This window comes from Cervus canadensis, chromosome 11, assembly GCF_019320065.1.
Source record: "Cervus canadensis isolate Bull #8, Minnesota chromosome 11, ASM1932006v1, whole genome shotgun sequence".
Lineage (NCBI taxonomy): Eukaryota > Metazoa > Chordata > Mammalia > Artiodactyla > Cervidae > Cervus > Cervus canadensis.
In genome coordinates, this window is record NC_057396.1 from 30,430,652 (window position 1) to 30,449,558 (window position 18,907).

The 18,907-nt window shown below is 39.4% G+C and overlaps 1 protein-coding gene across 4 annotated transcripts in view; it reads left to right on the forward strand.

The window, feature by feature from the left end:
* Nucleotides 1–2,060: 2,060 nt before the first annotated feature.
* JHY (junctional cadherin complex regulator) overlaps nt 2,061–18,907 on the forward strand; it is an 85,625-nt gene continuing 68,778 nt past the window's right edge. For 3 of the 4 annotated variants that reach the window (XM_043481815.1, XM_043481816.1, XM_043481817.1), the window contains exon 1: nt 5,013–5,335. In XM_043481815.1, the coding sequence (XP_043337750.1) occupies nt 5,013–5,335 (323 nt within the window). Of the gene's footprint in view, nt 2,173–4,919; nt 5,336–18,907 lie in introns of those variants that run through there. The other variant, XM_043481814.1, reaches the window with a different exon arrangement.

Sequence of the window (18,907 nt, forward strand, 5' to 3'; positions counted from 1 at the left end):
GTCTAACTCTAATAAAAAGCAGAATAAAAATAGCAAAATTGAGTACTAATGATGTTTTCCAATTCTCTGTGTTTCCTATCATTAATGAGGCAACTGGTATTGAAGAATTGAAGATTTCTTGTATCTTTGAAGACAGTTATCCAAATCTATTTGTGGTTTTAATTCTGTGTTAATATGAATATAATTCCCAACCCTTCCTTTCTTTACTCTTCTTTGAAGATTTTTTAAATAGTGAAATATTCTACACATACATGTGTATAGCTTAATGAATTGTTCTAAAATGAATATCTATATAACCAGCATTAAAAGTCAGAAAATACAACCTGAAAGGCACTCTATCCCGAAGTCTCCACCCTGCCCTGCCCACCAGAACTGACCACAATCCTAAGTTTATGAGATTTACTTTTTTTTTTATAGTTTTCTTCACTAAGTATCCCTGGAGAAGGAAATGGCAATCCACTCCAGTAGTCTTGCCTGGAAAATTCCATGGACGGAGAAGCCTGGTGGGCTACAGTCCACGGGGTCGCAAAGAGTCAGACACTTTGTTTTTCTTCACTTTCTTTTTCTTTTCCACTAAGTATATACCCATAAACATAATGCAGTTCAATTTTGTCTTTTAAAACTATTTATGAACAAAATCATACAATGTATTGGGGTGTTTTTTAACTCAATATTGTATTCTAATATGCCTCTGTTTTATTGCATGCAGTTGTATTTCATTAATTTTTGCTATTGTGTAGTATGTCAGTATATGAAATCAGTTCCGTTCAGTCGCTCAGTCGTGTCCAACTCTTTGCAACCCTATGAACTGCAGCATGCTGGGCCTCCCTGTCCATCACCAACTCCCAAAGTTTACTCAAACTCATTTCCATTGAGTTGGTGATGCCATTCAACCATCTCATCCTCTGTCGCCCTCTTCCCCTCCCACTTTCAATCTTTCCCAGCATCAGGGTCTTTTTCAATGAGTCAGTTCTTCACATCAGGTGGCCAAAGTATTGGAGTTTCAGCTTCAGCATCAGTCCTTCCAATGAATATTCAGAACTGATCTCCTTTAGGATGGACTGCTTGGATCTCCTTGCTGTCCAAGGGACTCTCAAGAGTCTTCTCCAACACCACAGTTCAAAAGCATCAATTCTTCAGTGCTCAGCTTTCTTCATAGTCCAACTCTCACATTCATACATGACTACTGGAAAAACCACAGCTTTGATTAGACAGACCTTTGTTGGCAAAGTAATGTCTCTGCTGTCTAGGTTGGTCATAACTTTTCTTCTAAGGAGCAAGCCTCTTTTAATTTCATGGCTGCAATCACCATCTGCAATGATTTGGGAAATACTACAATTAACTATTCAACTGTTGATGGACATTTCAGTTATTTCCAGTTTGGGTGCACATAAGCATACACAGGTGGGGGGTAAACACCTAAAAAATGAAATTGCTCAATCACAGGGTGTACACATCCGAGCTAATGTGAAGCCATTTTCCACAGTATCTGCATGAACTCACACTCCCGTCTGCAGTATACGAGGGATGTTTGCCCTACCATCCTCCCCAACCCTGGGCGCTGTCAAGGGTTTTAATGTTTGCCCACGTGGTGAGTGTGGATGGTATCCACAGTGGCTTTACTTTATCCTCTTCTGATTATTAACCTTTTCCATCCACAACACATAGTTATTGGCCACTGGATTTCTTCTGTGAAATTTCTGTTAAGTCATCTGCCCATTTTTAAATTGGATTCTTTGCTTTCTTAATTTGTAGGAGTTCTTTACAAATCCCCTTCTCACTCGGTGGCCTGTCTTTCCTTGCTTTTCAACTTTGGAAAAGCCAGTATGGGCTGCGAGCGGCTTCATTGGGAGCTCCCGGGATCCTGGGAGCTGTGCCCTAGACGCGGTCATCACTACGCTTCCCACCCTTCCCACCTGGACTGACTAGACACGGCGCTGTGAAACGCGGATGCCGGGATGGACAGCACAGGCCCCGCCCTCTCGCTGAGGCCCCGCCCACAGCCGGGCGGCCCGAGTCGCGCGGGGCTGGCTCTGTTGGCCCCGGTCTCCAGGGCAGCGCTGGGAGACACAGGGCGGGACCGGGAGGCGCCAGCACTGAGGATGCGGGGCCTCCAGGGTCGCGGCAGCCAGGAACGCCCGGCAGGTGACAGGCGTTTGCCTCCCAAACAGGGTGTGCGGTGCGCCCGAGCAGAGATTGGGGGTGGACGGTGGGACCGTGGATGGGGACAGGAGAAAACCTCTCGAGGAAAGTGATCCAGGTGGGGAGAAAAAGGAGCCCACTAGCGGGAGCACTTGGGACCCAGACGGGAAGGACAGACGGTGGCCGAGGCAGGGACGGAGCCCAGGGGCTGGTGGTTGGGATCTTGAAAGACTTTGGCGCCCAGACTCCCAGAACAGCCCTATCCTGGGTTGATCAGGCCGGTCCGGGGCATCAGACCCACCAGATCACCCATCACTTCCTGGGCCTTAAAATGCCCCTGGCTGCCGAGTCTTGTCCATCAGAGAATAGGCGGAGGGAGGAAATAAACGCCACGCCTCTTTGGGCAGCTTAGGACTTGTTCCAAAACAGGGTAACTTTTCCTCTGCACTCGTCTTGGTGGATGAACCCTTAAAGCAGGGCTACATTTCACCTACAGAAGAAAATGTGTTCCTCCCAGTACTAATGTAACGGGCTGGGCCCAAGGATCTTGACGGGCCCCTTGGGAATGAGCGGTTTCTTGTTGCCACTGGTTTATCCCTGTCTGTCTTATTTACTTAGGAGATGTGTAAGCCTGTCTTTGTCTGAAATTTCAGTGAAAAACTTTGTGCCAGTAGGGAGCCACATTCACTGCATTTAGAAGTCCCACTTTCTAATTTTTTTCAGTCATCAGCTTTTCCTTTTTTAATCCCATGCTTTTATAAAATCACACCTCCACAGATGACCCAACTTGGATGGTATCTGGCTTTGCTCTCTTCATTATCTCCCAAACATCAACAACAAAAATTCTTTTTCTATGAGCATTTTTAATTGATTAACTCCAAGAACCCCTAGTCTAGGTCATTTAAAAAACGAAGAGAAATAGAAGGGACTGAATTATTTCATGAAGGAGCAGTTCCAAATTGAAATATAATGATTATTTCAAGCTTTTTTAAGATCCCAAGTACAGTGACTTGAACCCTTTAAGATGTATTATTACAAACTGTTTTGGTTAAAACGTGTTAGTATTTGAGGGATCTGCTGCTTTCTAAAAATATCCTAAAAGCGAAGGTTGATCCATTTATCAAAATTAAAATAATATGGTAGAATGAAATATATATTTTTAAAATAAGGCAATTAATGCAAACAGTTTGACAAATAATATGTTAGTCTACCAAGAGGGGGGAACTTTAAATTAAAAATAAAATCATAGATATTTAAATATCATATGTATTTCAATATGAATGTTACCTTTGGTCTGTCTTGTTTGTTAAGGTGCTTTCCTCCAAGGAGTTGAGGATGTTCCATAGAAACGTTAGCAACAAGGTCAATTGAGACTAAAAAGAAGGTCATGTTATTTAATTAAAGAAAGGATTTGCCAAAAGAATAGGAGTAGACCATTAAAACAAATTTTACAGTAATCTCTGATCAGAAAGGTTGTTTCTGTTATCTGACCTACAGGGGAAAAAAATGGCATAAAGGCATGAGATAGAAGACAGAGCAAACAGAAATGCCAGCTAGAGATGAAAGGAAGCACAATCCAAAAACATCATTTCCTTTCAATTGTATCTGAACTCAAAGCACCCTTTCCGTAAACCATCTCATGGGTCTTTATGACAGCCCTTTGAGACAGGGAGGGCTCACTTGGAATCATACTCTTAAGCGAGTTAGAAGGGACCCCAGCTGTTACTCAGGCCAATCTTCCACCCAGCCAACATTCCCCAGGACAGCATCCCTTTCAGGTCCACGTGGATACCCAGCCTCTGCTATGAATCACTGAATGGCAGAATTCACAAGGCCATCAAATCTTTTGTTGAACAGTTTTGATCATTATTATGGGGTTTTTATTACTGAGCCGAAGTTGATCTCCATGTTGCTGCTGCTGCTGCTAAGTTGCTTCAGTCGTGTCCGACTCTGTGCCACCCCATAGACGGCAGCCCACCAGGCTCCGCCATCCCTGGGATTCTCCAGGCAAGAACACTGGAGTGGGTTGCCATTTCCTTCTCCAATGCATGAAAGTGAAAAGTGAAAGTGAAGTTGCTCAGGCGTGTCCGACTCTTCAGGACCCCATGGACCGCAGCCTACCAGGCTCCTCTGTCCATGGGATTGTCCAGGCAAGAGTACTGGAGTGGGCTGCCATTGCCTTCTCCAGGTTACATCCACCTAAATTATATATTCCTACCTGGTAGCAACCTGGATATCAAAGTCTTTCAAATGAAAAGTCAGCCAGTATAGGTCTAGGAACAAACTAGCTTCCATCATCTTTTCAGTTCCAACTGTGGAAACCATACTGTCTCCCCCTCCTTTATTTTCCAAAAGGCAGAACCTGAACCTGTTTAACTCTGTCCATAAATACTACTGAACATGGCATATATATATATATATATCAGTACCCTGGATATTGGAAATAAGACATTGAAGTACTATCTGTAATTACCCATTTGGCTTTGTCCAATCTTACCTATAACAGGCCCTTGGAAGCTAGAAAAAGGATTCCAGTCATTTGATTTCCTCAATAAAGCTGCATTTGATTCCTTAAACTGTTTATGAGCTCTGCAGCAGAAGTGTTCCTGTAAATGGAAAAACACAATAGTTTTTCCAGTAGACCTTTCTCATACTTAGAAAAGTGTGCATACAAAAGCCTGCAGATAATATAATGAGGTTCTCTTATTTAATTTTTTATTAATATTGGAATTAGAGATTTTAATTGTCACATAATAACATAAATATAATTTTTTTAGGCAAATGCTTTTGTGAACCACAACTTTAAATATCCAGCCAGCTGCTGTCATCCACAAGAGAGAATCCCTGTTCATTTTTATATTTTTCTCAAGATGAGTCATAGTAAATTCATTCCCAAGCTGTCTATTCAATCTCCTGTCCACACCAACTTAAAGGTCCAGTCCACAGAACCATCATTTAAGAAAGAAGACTTACATTTGATTTCAAAAGACTCTTTGGAATCTGACTCAGAAAGCCCCACTCAAAAGATCAAGTCCCGGTCTCAGCTTGAAGATCAAATTCAGGACAATGACATGGAGCCTGACAGCCTAGAGGAGGAGAACTTGAGTGAGACGGAAGAGGAAGCAAGCAGAAAAGCAGCTCAGAGGACCTGCGAGGAAAACCTCCACACCCAAGATGCTGGTGCAATTAATAGGTAAGGAATTAGCTTGTGTAAGAAAACAGTGGGTTCTGAGATGCACTGTTACATAATTACTGGTACTGTCTCAAGTGAAAGTAAGGACAGACTCTTGTTTGGGGATTTTTTTATTTTATAGTGGATATAATTGATTTACAATGTTGTATTACTTTCAGGTATGCAAAGTGATTTAGTTATAGGTATACATATATCTAATTCTTTTTTCATTCTTTTCCCATTCTTATCTTTTTTCAATATTACCGAATATTGAGTAGAACTGCCTGTACTATACAGTAGGTTCCTTGTTGATTATCTGTTTTATTTATAGTAGTGTGTACATGTTAATTGCAAACTCTTCCTTTATCCCTCCCCCTCAACAACCTTTCCCCTTTGGCAACCAGAAGTTCATTTTCTAAGTCTGTGAGTCTGTTTCTGAACAGGCTCTTGTAACAAGCTCCTTTGTAATGTGTGTGAGACAGATCTCCAAGCAGTTAAGGGCAGCTTGGAGCCAAGATTGTTGATGAGAATAGTTATTAACGATAAGGACATTTGTATTTCTTATGCTCCTTACATCCTGTCCATATTCCAAGTGTCTCTACTGCTATGACCTCACCTTGGAGAAATCCCAGAAAGCCTGATCTAGAAAAGTGCCATGATCATGGACTCAGGTGTTCTTGAGTTGGTCGAGGCAATGGTGTTTAGTGTATAATTTGAAATAAGTCCCGTTCAGTCTCTTGCAGTTTATTTTTTCTCTCCTGTGAAATGAGCCAGCCTGCTTCTCTCACAAGACTGCCATCACTGTCAGTGAAGTACATTGTTGGCAGGGACTTGAGACCTCTACCTGAGCCAGGAGAGGTCTATCTTCCTGGGCTTATATAATCACAGAGATTTAATTTCTATAATCATCAGTATTTATGGTGTATTCACTTTATGCCAGAAGCTACCAAAACGTCTAAGAAGATATAAATGAGTGCAATATTATTCAGTTTTAATGAAAATATAAATGGCACACTAGAGTACTGAAGTTCACAGCTATTGATTAGAAAGGGGTCTTGGGATGGTGGTAAGTTACAAAGATCTGAAGCAAACCAAGTGGTTTCAGATTCTGCCACTGACTAGTTGTGTGACCTTGGCCAAGCCCATTTAAACTCTGTGCCTCAGCTCCTCATCAGTAAAAATGGGATAATAATAGTAGTTATCTCACAGTTTATTGTGAGGCTAAATCAGTTTGTGTGTGTGTGTGTATATATATACATATATAAAGTGCTTCATATATATATATATATATATATATATATATATAAAGTGCTTCAAACAGTGACTCTTAGTAAGTTATGTATGTGTTAGATTTAAAAAAAAAAAAGAAAACACTCTCCTACCATGTTTTTCTTTTTTTCAATAAACCAAAGCTGAAGGGTTGAGGAGGAGCAATGATATAAAGTCAGAAGTAGGGCTTAATTTTGTTAGCCAAGTAATAAGGGTGCATGGGATTGTAGAAAATAATGCCTTGCCTTATTCTATTAAGTTTAAGGAAACAATTATTACTAATGTGCAGTATAAACTGCTTTTATTTATTTTTTGAATTGGAATATAGCTGCTTTACAATGTTGTATTTATTTCTGCTATACAACAAAGTGAATCAGCCATGTATACAGACATCCCCTCCCTCCCAGACCTTCTTTGTGTTAGATGTTTTTTAAATTAGGGTTAAAATAAATTGAGGAAAGTTTACTGGAAGGCTTAGAACTTGGGCAGGCAGGGTTTTGGAAACTAGGCAAGATTTGGGGAAAAAAGAACAGAATTAACATGAGTGTGTGTGGCCCATGGAGCCCCATTTGATGACAGAGGATGGTTTTTGAATGTAGGGAAATTAGAGGAGGGGCCTGCTTACAAGGGCCTCTGTGGATACCGCCAGCCCATGCCACGGACATGACACTGAACACAGAACTCAAATGATGTTTCCCAAGGATACACTCCGGCTTTCATGGCAGCCAGAATGAGAGCTCAGTCCTAAGTCTTTTCCCCCTTTCTTCTTTCTCTTTCACTGAAGATACTTAGTTGAATCGAGCTTGTCTGCTTCTTAGGGGCTGTCAGAGTAGCGTAAGTCCCCTACATACGAACCTTCAAGTCATGCACTTTCAAAGATATGAACATATTATAAACCCTAACAGTACAGTACTATAAAGGCCATTTTGTTAGTTGGGTACCGAGGGTAACTTTGTTAGACTTACAAATAAGTTGGACTTAACTAACTGACTCTTTGAATGGAACTCATTCGTATGTAGGAGACTTACTGACAAGTGATAAATGCTATAACTGAGGTGCAGCCACAGAGTTAGGGGGTGAAAGAGGGGCTTAGGAAGGCTGTAACCAGCTTGCCACCCCCCACTGAATGGGGTTGGGTATACCCAGAGGAGAAAACGCCGGTTCTTGGGGAGGACAGTGAGATGAAGCAGTATTCAAGGAAGATTATTCTGCAAGCTGGTGCATTATGAATTAGACGGTAAAAACACAGCAGAGAGACCACCAGATGGTAATAATTATAATGACAACAGTAATAATAATGTCATCTCTTTTGAAAGGCCATTGTAACTTCACTCAATTCTTCATTGCAATCCCACAAGAAAGTGCTGCTAGTCCCATTTTACAGGCCAGGAAAATGAAGCTGACAGAGATGAAGTCAACTAACATCAGAGTGCTTTGTTACTGATGTTGAGAGTTTCTTTTTTAAAAAAAAAAAATACTTTATTTATTTATTTACTTTGGCCATGCAGTGCAGCCTGCAGGATCTTAGTTCCCCAACCAGGGATCGAACCCGGGCCACAGCAGTGAAAGCACCAAGTCCTATCCACTGGACCACCAGGGAATTCCGAGGTTTTTAATTAAGAAAAAATTCTAACCCACAGAAAAGTACAGAGAAAAATACCATCTCACCCTTATTGCCATATTTGTTTCAGATATATTTTTTAAAACATAAAATGTTGCAGATAGTTTCCTTGTTCCCCTTCTCACACCTGTCTTCCTCCTCAGAGATAACCAACACATACTTTTTTTCCGGCCTTGCCGCACAGCCTGTGGGATCTCAGTTTCCTGACCAGGGACAAGACCCTCATGGTGGAAGCAGAGTCTTAACCACTGGACCACCAGGGAAGTTCCAACCAATACATACTCTTATATGAGTGTATTTTCTTCATAGCAATTTTTTATTCATTTCCTTCACAGCTAATGAGTAGAGACATATGTATATAAAGAATTGCTAGGACTTGGTCACAATTTAGAACTGGGGTTGGAAAGAACAAGAGAAGGCAAAGATTACTTTAAGATTCCGACAACAAAGCATTCACAGAATACTTGTCCCAAGCCGTCCCTGTGCCAGACACTTGACATATATCATCTTATTTAATCCTTATGGCAGCCCCAACAGATGGACACTATCATGATCCCATCTTAGCGACTGCAAATGAGGCTTACAGAAGCTGGTTATTTATTTCACCAGGGGCGTAGTGGAGCAGCAAACTCCTGCAGTCTGACTCTATGCTTTAAACCATGTTTTTATTGTAGCACTAATCTAAGAGAGTCATAGTCTCCTAGGTAATAAATGGTAGTTTTATTTATAGAAACAGGGCATCGGGAAGGATAGGTATTCTTGTCTGTACGTTTATGAGGAAGAAACCAAGGTAAGGATCCATTATGTGACCTCATTTCCCCAATGTTGAGTTTTTCCTCTTTGAACGGTGCTCAGAGACCTGACTTTAACCTTGCTTTTTGCCCAAGGACAAAGTAAATACTATTCAATGTATTTTTATAATTTCTTTCTTTATTGAAGGATAATTGCTTTACAGAATTTTGTTGTTTTCTGTCAAACTGCAACATGAATCAGCCATAGGTATACATATATCCCCTCCCTTCTGAACCTCCCTCCCATCTCCTGCCCCATCCCACCCCTCTAGGTTGATACGGAGCCCCTGTTTAAGTTTCCTAGGCCATACAGCAAATCCCCGTTGGCTATCTATTTTACATATGGTAATGTTACTCTCTCCATACATCTCACCCTCTCCTCCCCTCTCCCCATGTCCGTAAGTCCATTCTCTATGTCTGTTTCTCCATTGCTGCCCTATAAATAAATACTTCAGTACCATTTTTCTAGATTCTGTATATATGCATTAGAATACAATATTTATCTTTCTCTTTCTGACTCACTTCACTCTGTATAATAGGTTCTAGGTTTATCCACCTTATCAGAACTGACTCAAATGCATTCCTTTTTATGGCTGAGTAATATTCCATTGTGTATATGTACCACAACTTCTTTATCCATTCATCTGTCAATGGGCATCTAGGTTACTTCCAGGTTGCTTCCATGTTCTAGCTGTCGTAAATAGTGCTGCAATGAACAATTGGATACATATGTCTGTTTCAGTTTTGGTTTCCTCAGGATATATGCCTAGGAGTGGGATTGCTGGGTCACATGGTGGTTTTATTCCTAGTGTTTTAAGGAATCTCCATACCGTCTTCCACAGTGGCTGTATCAATTTACATTCCCTCCAACAGTGCAAGAGCGTTCCCTTTTCTCCACACTCTCTCCACCATTTATTGTTTATAGACTTTTTGATGATGGCCATTCTGACAGGTGTAAGGTAGTATCTCATTGTAGTTTTGATTTACATTTCTCTAATAATGAGTGATGTTGAGCATCTTTTCATGTGCTTGTTAGCCATCTGTATGTCTTCTTTGGAGATATGTGTGTTTAGGTCTTTTTCCCACTTTTTGATTGGGTTGTTTGTTTTTCTGGCATTGAGTTGTATGAGCTGTTTGTATATTTTGGAAATTAATCCTTTGTCAGTTGTTTTATTTGCTATTATTTTCTCTCATTCTGAGGGTTGTCTTTTTCACCTTGCTTATAGTTCTCTTTGCTGTGCAAAAGCTTTTAAATTTAATCAGGTCCCACTTGTTTACTTTTGTTTTTATTTCCATTACTCTAGGAGGTGGGTCATAGAGGATCTTGCTTTGATTTATGTCATCAAATGTTCTGCCTATGTTTTCTTCTAAGAGTTTTATAGTTTCTGGTCTTAGCATTTAGGTCTTTAATCCATGTTGAGTTTATCTTTGTGTATGGTGTTAGGAAGTGTTCTAATTTCATTCTTTTACACACAGCTGTCCAATTTTCCCAGCTCCATTTACTGAAGAGGCTGTCTTTGCCCCATTGTATATTCTTGCCTCCTTTGTCAAAAATAAGGTACCCATAAGTGCATAGGTTTATTTCTGGACTTTCTATCTTGTGCCATTGGTCTATATTTCTGTTTTTTGCGCCAGAACCATACTGTCTTGATGACTGTAGCTTTGTAGTATAATCTGAAGTCAGGAAGGTTAATTGCTCCAGCGCCATGCTGCTTCCTCAAGACTGCTTTGGCCACTCAGGGTCTTTTGTGTTTCCATATGAATTGTGAAATTTTTTGTTCTAGTTCTGTGAAAAATGTCATTTGTAATTTGATAGGGATCACATTGAATATGTAGATTGGATTTGGTAGTATACTCATTTTCACAATATTGATTCTTTCTACCCAGGAACATGGAATATCTCTCCATCTGTTTATGTCATCTTTGATTTCTTTCATTAGTGTCTTATAATTTTCTGTATACAGTCCTTTTGTCTCCTTAGGTAAGTTTATTCCTAGATATTTAATTCTTGTTGTTGCAATGGTGAATAGGATTGATTCCTTAATTTCTATATCTGATTTTTCATTGTTAGTAAATAGAAATGCAAGTGATTTCTGTGTATTGATTCTGTATCCTGCAACTTTGCTAAATTCACTGATTAGCTCTAGTAATTTTCTGATAACTGTCTTTAGGGTTTTCTATGTACAGTATCATGTCATCTGCAAACAGTGAGAGCTTTACTTCTTCTTTTCTGATCTGGATTCCTTTTATTTCTTTTTCTTCTCTGATTGCTGTAGCTAGGACTTCCAGAACTATGTTGAATAATAGTGGTGAAAGTGGACACTCTTGTCTTGTTCCTGATCTTAGGGGGAATGCTTTCAGTTTTTCACCATTGAGAATAATGTTTGCTGTAGGCTTATCATATATGGCCTTTACTATGTTGAGGTGGGTTCCTTCTATGCCAATTTTTTGAAGAGTTTTCATCATAAATGAGTGCTGAATTTTGTCAAAGGCTTTTCCTGCATCTGTTGAGATGATCGTATGGTTTTTCTTTCAAATTTGTTAATATGGTGTATCACATTGATTGATTTGCATATATTGAAGAATCCTTGCATCCCTGGAATAAACCCAACTTGATCATGGTGTGTGAGCTTTTTGATGTGTTGTTGAATTCTGTTTGCTAAAATTTTGTTGAGGATTTTTGCATCTATATTCATCAGTGATATTGGCCTGTAGTTTTCTTTTTTTATGTTGTCTTTGTCTGGTTTTGGTATCAGGGTGATGGTGGCCTCGTAGAATGAGTTTGGAAGTGTTCTTTCCTCTGCAATTTTTGAAACAGTTTTAGAAGGATAGGCATTAGCTGTTCTCTAAATGTTTGACAGAATTCTCCTGTGAAGCCATCTGGTCCTGGGCTTTTGTTTTTTGGGAGATTTTTAAATCACAGCTTCAATTTCAGTACTTGTAACTGAGTTGTTCATAATTTCTATTTCTTCCTGGTTCAGTCTTGGAAGACTGAACTTTTCTAAGACTCTGTCCATTTCTTCCAGGTTATCCATTTCATTGCCATAGAGTTGTTCATAATAGTCTCTTATAATCCTTTGTATTTCTGCATTGTCTATTGTAACCTCTCCTTTTTCATTTCTAATCTTATTGATTTGATTCTTCTTTTTTTCATGATAAGTCTGGCTAAAGGCTTGTCAATTGTTTATCATCTCAAAGAACCAACTTTTAGTTTTATTAATCTTTACTATTGTTTCTTTCATTTCTTTTCCATCTATTTCTGCTCAGATCTTTATGATTTCTTTCCTTCTACTAATTTTGGGTTTTTTGTTGTTGTTGTTGTTGTCCTTTTTCCAGTTGTTTTAGGTGTAAAGTTAGGTTGTCTATTCAGTGTTTTTCTTGTTTCTTGAGGTAGGATTGTATTGCTATAAACTGCCCTCTTATAACTGCTTTTGCTGCATCCCATTGGTTTTGAGTTGTCACGTTTTCATTGTCATTTGTTTCTAGAAATTTTTTGATTTCCCTTTGATTTCTTCAGTAACTTGTTGGCTATTTAGAAACATGTTGTTTAATCTCCATGTCTTTGTGTTTCTCACAGTTTTTTTCTTGTAATTGATATCTAGTCTCAGACCATTGTGGCTGGAGAAGATGTTTGATATGATTTCAATTTTCTTAAGTTTACTGAGGTTTGATTTGTGACCCAAGATGTGGTCTATCGTGGGGAACGTTCCATGTACACCTGAGAAGAAGGTGTATTCTTCTGCATTTGGATGGAATGTCCTGAAGATATGAATGAGATCCTTCTCATCTAATGTATCATTTAAGACTTGTGTTTCCTTATTAATTTTCTGTTTTGATGATCTGTCCATTGGTGTGAGTGGGGTGTTAAAGTCTCCTACTATTATTGTGTTACTGTCAATTTCTCCTTTTATGTCTGTTAGTGTTTGTCTTATGTATTGAGGTGCTCCTATGTTGGGTGCATAGATATTTACAATTGTTATGTCTTCCTCTTGGAATGATCCCTTGATCATTATGTAGTGTCCTTCCTTATCTCTTGTAATATTCTTTAAGGTCTATTTTGTCTGATATGAGGATTGCTACTACAGCTTTCTTTTGCTCACCATTTGCATGGAATATATTTTTCCATCCTCTCACTTTCAGTCTATATGTGCCTTTAGGTCTGAAATGGGTTTCTTGTAGACAGCATATATATGGGTCTTGTTTTTGTATCCATTCAGCCACTCTGTGTCCTTTGGTTGGAGCATTTAATCCATTTACATTTAAAGTAATTATTGATATATATGTTCCTATTGCCATTTTCTTAACTGTTTGGGGTTGATTTTGTAGATCTTTTTTCTTCTCTTGTATCTCTTAACTATATAAGTCCTTTTAACATTTGTTGTAAAGCTGGTTTGGTGGTACTGAATTCTCTTAACTTTTTCTTGTCTGAGAAGCTTTTTATTTCTCCATTGATTCTGAATGAGATTCTTGCTGGGTACAGTAATCTTTGTTGTAGATTCTTCCCTTTCAGTATTTTAAATATATCCTGCCATTCCCTTCTGGCCTGAAGAGTTTCTGCTGAAAGATCAGCTGTTAAGCATATGGGGTTTCCCTTGTATGTTACTTGTTGCTTATCCCTCGCTGCCTTTAATATTCTTTCTTTGTGTTTAGTCTTTGTTAGTTTGATTAGTATGTGTCTTGGTATGTTTCTCCTTGGGTCTATCCTGTATGGAATTCTTTGTGCCTCTTAGACTTGATTGGCTATTTCCTTTTCCATGTTGGGGAAATTTTCAACTATAATCTCTTCAAAAATTTTCTCATACTCTTTCTTTTTCTCTTCTTCTTCTGGGACCCCTATAATTCGAATGTTGGTGCATTTGATATTGTCCCAGAGGTTTCTGAGACTGTCCTCAGTTCTTTTCATTCTTTTTACTTTATTCAGAAGTTATTTCCACCATTTTATCTTCCAGCTCACTGATTCATTCTTCTGCTTCAGATATTCTGCTATTGATTCCTTCTAGAGTATTTTTAATTTCAGTAATTGTGTTGTCTCTGCATGTTTATTCTTTAATTCTTCTAGGTCTCTGTTAATTGATTCTTGCATTTTCTCCGTTTTGTTTCAAGGTTTTTGACCATCTTTATTATCATTATTCTGAATTCTTTTTCAGGTAGTTTGCCTATTCCCTCTTCATTTATTTGGACTTCTGTGTTTCTAGTTTGTTTCTTCATTTGTGTAGTATTTCTCTGCCTTTTCATTATTTTTTTAAAATTTATTGTGTTTGAGGTCTCCTTTTTCCAGGCTTCAAGGTTGAATTCTTTCTTCCTTTTGGTTTCTGCCCTCCTAAGGTTGCTCCAGTGGTTTGTGTAAGCTTTGTATAGGGTGAGATTTATGCTGAGTTTTTGTTTGTTTGTTTGTTTTTCCTCTTATGGGCAAGGCTGAGTGAGGTGGTAATCCTGTCTGCTGATGCCTGGGTTTGTATTTTTGTTTTGTTTGTTGTTTAGATGAGGCGTCCTGCACAGGTACTACTGGTGGTTGGGTGATGCTGGGTCTTGTATTCAAGTGGTTTCCTTTGTGTCAGTTATCACTATTTGATACTCCCTAGGGTTAGTTCTCAGAGAAGGCAATGGCACCGCACTCCAGTACTCTTGCCTGGAAAATCCCATGGATGGAGGAACCTGGTGGGCTGCAGTCCATGGGGTCGCTAAGAGTTGGACACGACTGAACGACTTCCCTTTCACTTTGCACTTTCATGCATTGGAGAAGGAAATGGCAACCTACTCCAGTGTCCTTGCCTGGAGAATCCCAGGGATGGGGGAGCCTGGTGGGCTTCCATCTGTGGGGTCGCACAGAGTTGGACATGACTGAAGCAACTTAGCAGCAGCAGCAGCAGGGGTAGTTCTCTGGTAGTCTAGGGTCTTGGAATCAGTGTTCCCAGTCTAAAGGCTCAGGGCTTGATCTCCTGTGTCACAAAGTAATTTAGTGGAAGAGATGAAATGAGCACCCAGCTCTCAGTTTTCAATCCAGTGTTCCTTTTCACTACACAGGATCCCCTTAGAAGAGTCATTGATTCTCTATCTTTTTCAGAGCACTGGAGGAAGAGACAGTCACCACTCAAGAATAAAAAGAAAAGTAACAATTTCACAAATCCATAGTAGCTAGAAGAATGTGACACTTTAGACTCCAAGGGAGCCCCCAAAACATCAATGTATTTTTAAATAAAGAATAATACAAAGTCAAAAGCATAGTTAGGGCCTTGGTCTTCTGATTCACAGATCCTAAAATAATGATATTTTCCTTAGACTGACTTGCCTTGGAAACATTAATGAAAGACTATAATCCTCAGGATTAGAGTGGGTTATGGCCCTAGTAATTGTTTGGCTGTGCAGTGCTTCATACATTGACTGTTTGGAGAACCAGTTCTCTACTACAGAGGAAAACACAACCAAAGCATTTAGTCAAATAGTGCCTCAAAAATATCATCCAGGGACTTCCCTGATGGTCCAGTGGCTAAGATTTTGCCCTCCAATGCAGGGGGCCCAGGCTCAATCCTTGATCAGGGTATAGATCCAACATACCACAACTGAAAAATCCTGCAACTAAGGCCCCAGCATAGCCAAATAAATTTTTTTTTTTTAAGCTTTACAAAAATGTCATCCAGTTGAGCATTTCCTTACTGGCCCCTTTCTCTGTTCATCTTGGAAACTTTTCCTAGGTGTATCGTTGCTTAGATCTGAGTAGTTTATGAGTTGAGAAATACACAAATTGATCACAGGCTCTCAATATGAAATTCAAGAGGGCTTTCATTTCTGTCAGGTAGATAGCATTCTGGGAACTGTAGTTCAAAATAATTAGTCAAAGCCTTGCCTTAAAACCAAGCAAAATCTCTTTCTTCTTGCTTTTATGGGCAACCATTTTAAAAGCTGCCTGACAAGTCACTTGAGCTCTTCTCTTGTGTTTTGATGTTACTAGAACCTCCTCAAAGCAATTACTCCCTTGTACCTCAGCAAAGTCAAGCCTCAGCTCAATGTATATGGATTAGAAAAAACCTTTTACTTAATAGAAATTTGAGCAGCATTGACTACAGTGAATGAATCAAGAGTGGAAAGAGGATCTTCACGTGATAATCCTTAAACCCCACTCCAGAATTAGCCTTATGACACTCGGCACTCAGGGAAAAAGAGATCAATGTAATTCTTAGAGCATTAGAAATAACCTCTTCAGTCCTGTGGCCCGCTGAAACCTCATACGTTAAAAAAAAAAAAATCAGAAAGCAGCAATACAGTAACTGGTATATGTGTTTGATAAGGTTTTATTTACAAAAATACTTCAATGTAATTAGCTACTATTTGGAGGACCATTTGCTAGATATATACTATCTCATTTATCCCAGCAAGAGGCTCTTAGACAATATTATCCCCATTTTGCAGATGGGGAACCAAGGCTCTGAAAGTTTTGTTAGGTGTACGCAGCTACTAAGTAGCCGAGCCAGAAATTGAACTGAATGAACTGTCTTCTAACTCCAAAGTCTATGTCTCCAATTTTATGTATATGGATAGGTGATCAAGGACTGATCTGGTCAAGAACTCAGTTTTGCTATCAGAAATTAAAGCTGTAACAGCTTCAGTATGGACTAAGGCCAGATTAAATATGCATATAAAATGATAAATTTTAGTTAAGTAATACAAATCTGTAACGGATCCTGTGTCCTCAGAACACATAAACATTAATGGTATTTTACTTTTGGGCAGGAGGATCATTTGTTGTTGTTGAGTCACTCAGTCATGTCCAACTCTTTGCAACCCCATGGACTACAGCACACCAGGCTTCCCTGTCCTTCACCACCTCCCAGAGCTTGCTCAGATTCACATCCTTTGAGAGTCCATAAGAACAGGGTCACAGTAGCCTATATTCCCCAGCATATATTTCCCTCCTGGAAAACAGAATGTTTTCCTTCAGTGAAGCCTCTCTCATCACCTGGGAAGCAGAGCCCTCACCAAATATCCCCCATTCTGTCTAACAGACCACCTTGTGCCAGAAATTACTGGGAGGAAGACAGGCGTGGGAAGGTATTCTCAGTTAACTTGAATGTTCAGAACAGACTGAAAGTAAGGAAAGGGCTCAGGAATAATCATCTGCACTTTTGTGGTAGTATATAATTTTTCCTCTCAAAAGCTTTCACATATATATGTATGAAATATGTAGTATTTATATATAAATATGTAGTGTGTGTGTGTGTGTGTGTGTGTGTGTGTGTGTATATATATATATATATATATATATATATATATATATATATATAGTTGACCCTTGAACAAAATGAATTTGAACTGAATGGTTTCACTCACATGAGGATTTTTTGTTAATAAATAGTACTACAGTAGTACAAAACCCACAATTAGTTGAATTAGTGGATGTAATACCATGGATACAGAGGGTGGGTCCTGCCACTTGAGCACCCACAGAATCTGGTATTCTCGGCATGTCCTGGAACCAATCCTTCACACATACCAGGGACGACTATATGTTGTTTCCAATTAATAATACAAGAATCAAGTGAAGTACTGAATGGTGATTTCTAGGACTTAAATATTAGTATGGGATAAGCAAAACCAAAAGTAGATAGAGAGACTTAGTAAAAACCCAAACTCAGAATTTTAACTTCCCTCTCCAATTTCGCACATAAGATATATTTGAGCTGATGAGAGATTACTTCCTCTCATAAATGTCATAGAGATTTTTTTTACCCCTCTGGTTGGGAGAGTAAAGACACTTGAGGCTAGGTGTAACATTCTAGTTTTATCAAGAACGTTCTGAGAGCTTCCAGGCATCAACTTTCATTCCTGTTGGTTTCCAGCAACATTCATCCATGTTAATTTATGTTGTCTTGATGAGAGAGATTTTCCATTTAAGGTCATTGGCTGGCCAACCTCTTCAAATGCATTCTACTCTATACCCAAGGGCTTCCCAGGTGACTCTGTGGTAAAGAATTTGCCTGCCAGTGCAGGAGATGCAAGAGATACAGGTTTGATCCCTGAGTCGGGAAGATCCCCCTGGAGAAGGAATTGGCAACCCACTCCAGTATTCTTGCCTGGGAAATCCCATGCACAAAGGAGCCTGGCGGGCTACAGTCCATAGTGTCACAAAGAGTCAGACACGACTGAGCATGCATGCATATGTACCCAGTCCTATGGGGTTCACACAGTATTTGGCAATAGCTAATAGCATGCTGGTCATTTATTTCTGATCACATGGGTATCATCATATCAAAGTGACCTGCTGTCATAAGTATTGGTCACTGCTGTCTTATGTTCACTTGCTCACAATCTATGCAGCAGTCAAACCCTGACGCATTCCTCAGAGCAGGCATTGTGCCATCATGACAGACGAGCAGTCAGAGGAGGAAGTGAAGTGTGTGCATGGGCATGAATTGTGTCTATTAGAGGCACAGTCCCTGCCAGAAATGCTAATGCTACCATGACTCCTGGGGTTTTATTGCCCTCGGAGACGACCATGAGTTCCTTTCCAGCTTATTTCCAAATGGGGATGCGTTATTGTGTTAAAATAAGTAAATAAATAGTGAGTTTAAAACCTCACAATGTGTTATTGAAATTTACATCACCTACAGTACTGCCAGTTTATCAAGAGGAAGATTATAACCAAGTAACTGAGGAGATAAGTTTAATTCACAACCTTCACTGTATTCATCTGTTTCTACTCCCTGACAAATTTGGAAATGTGGAAGTCTTTGGTTACTATAATTTTTTAATGGATTGAATTTAAAATTTTCCCCCCAACCTCTATATGCATCGCTGAGTTTCCCATGATAGGCCCAATTCAATTTTTTAAATGGTGGGTTCTTAGAGCTGTTTGTTCTTTTAAAGTTCAGCCTATCCCTTACTGTATTAATAAAAGGTGGAACCTGAGGCCTAGAG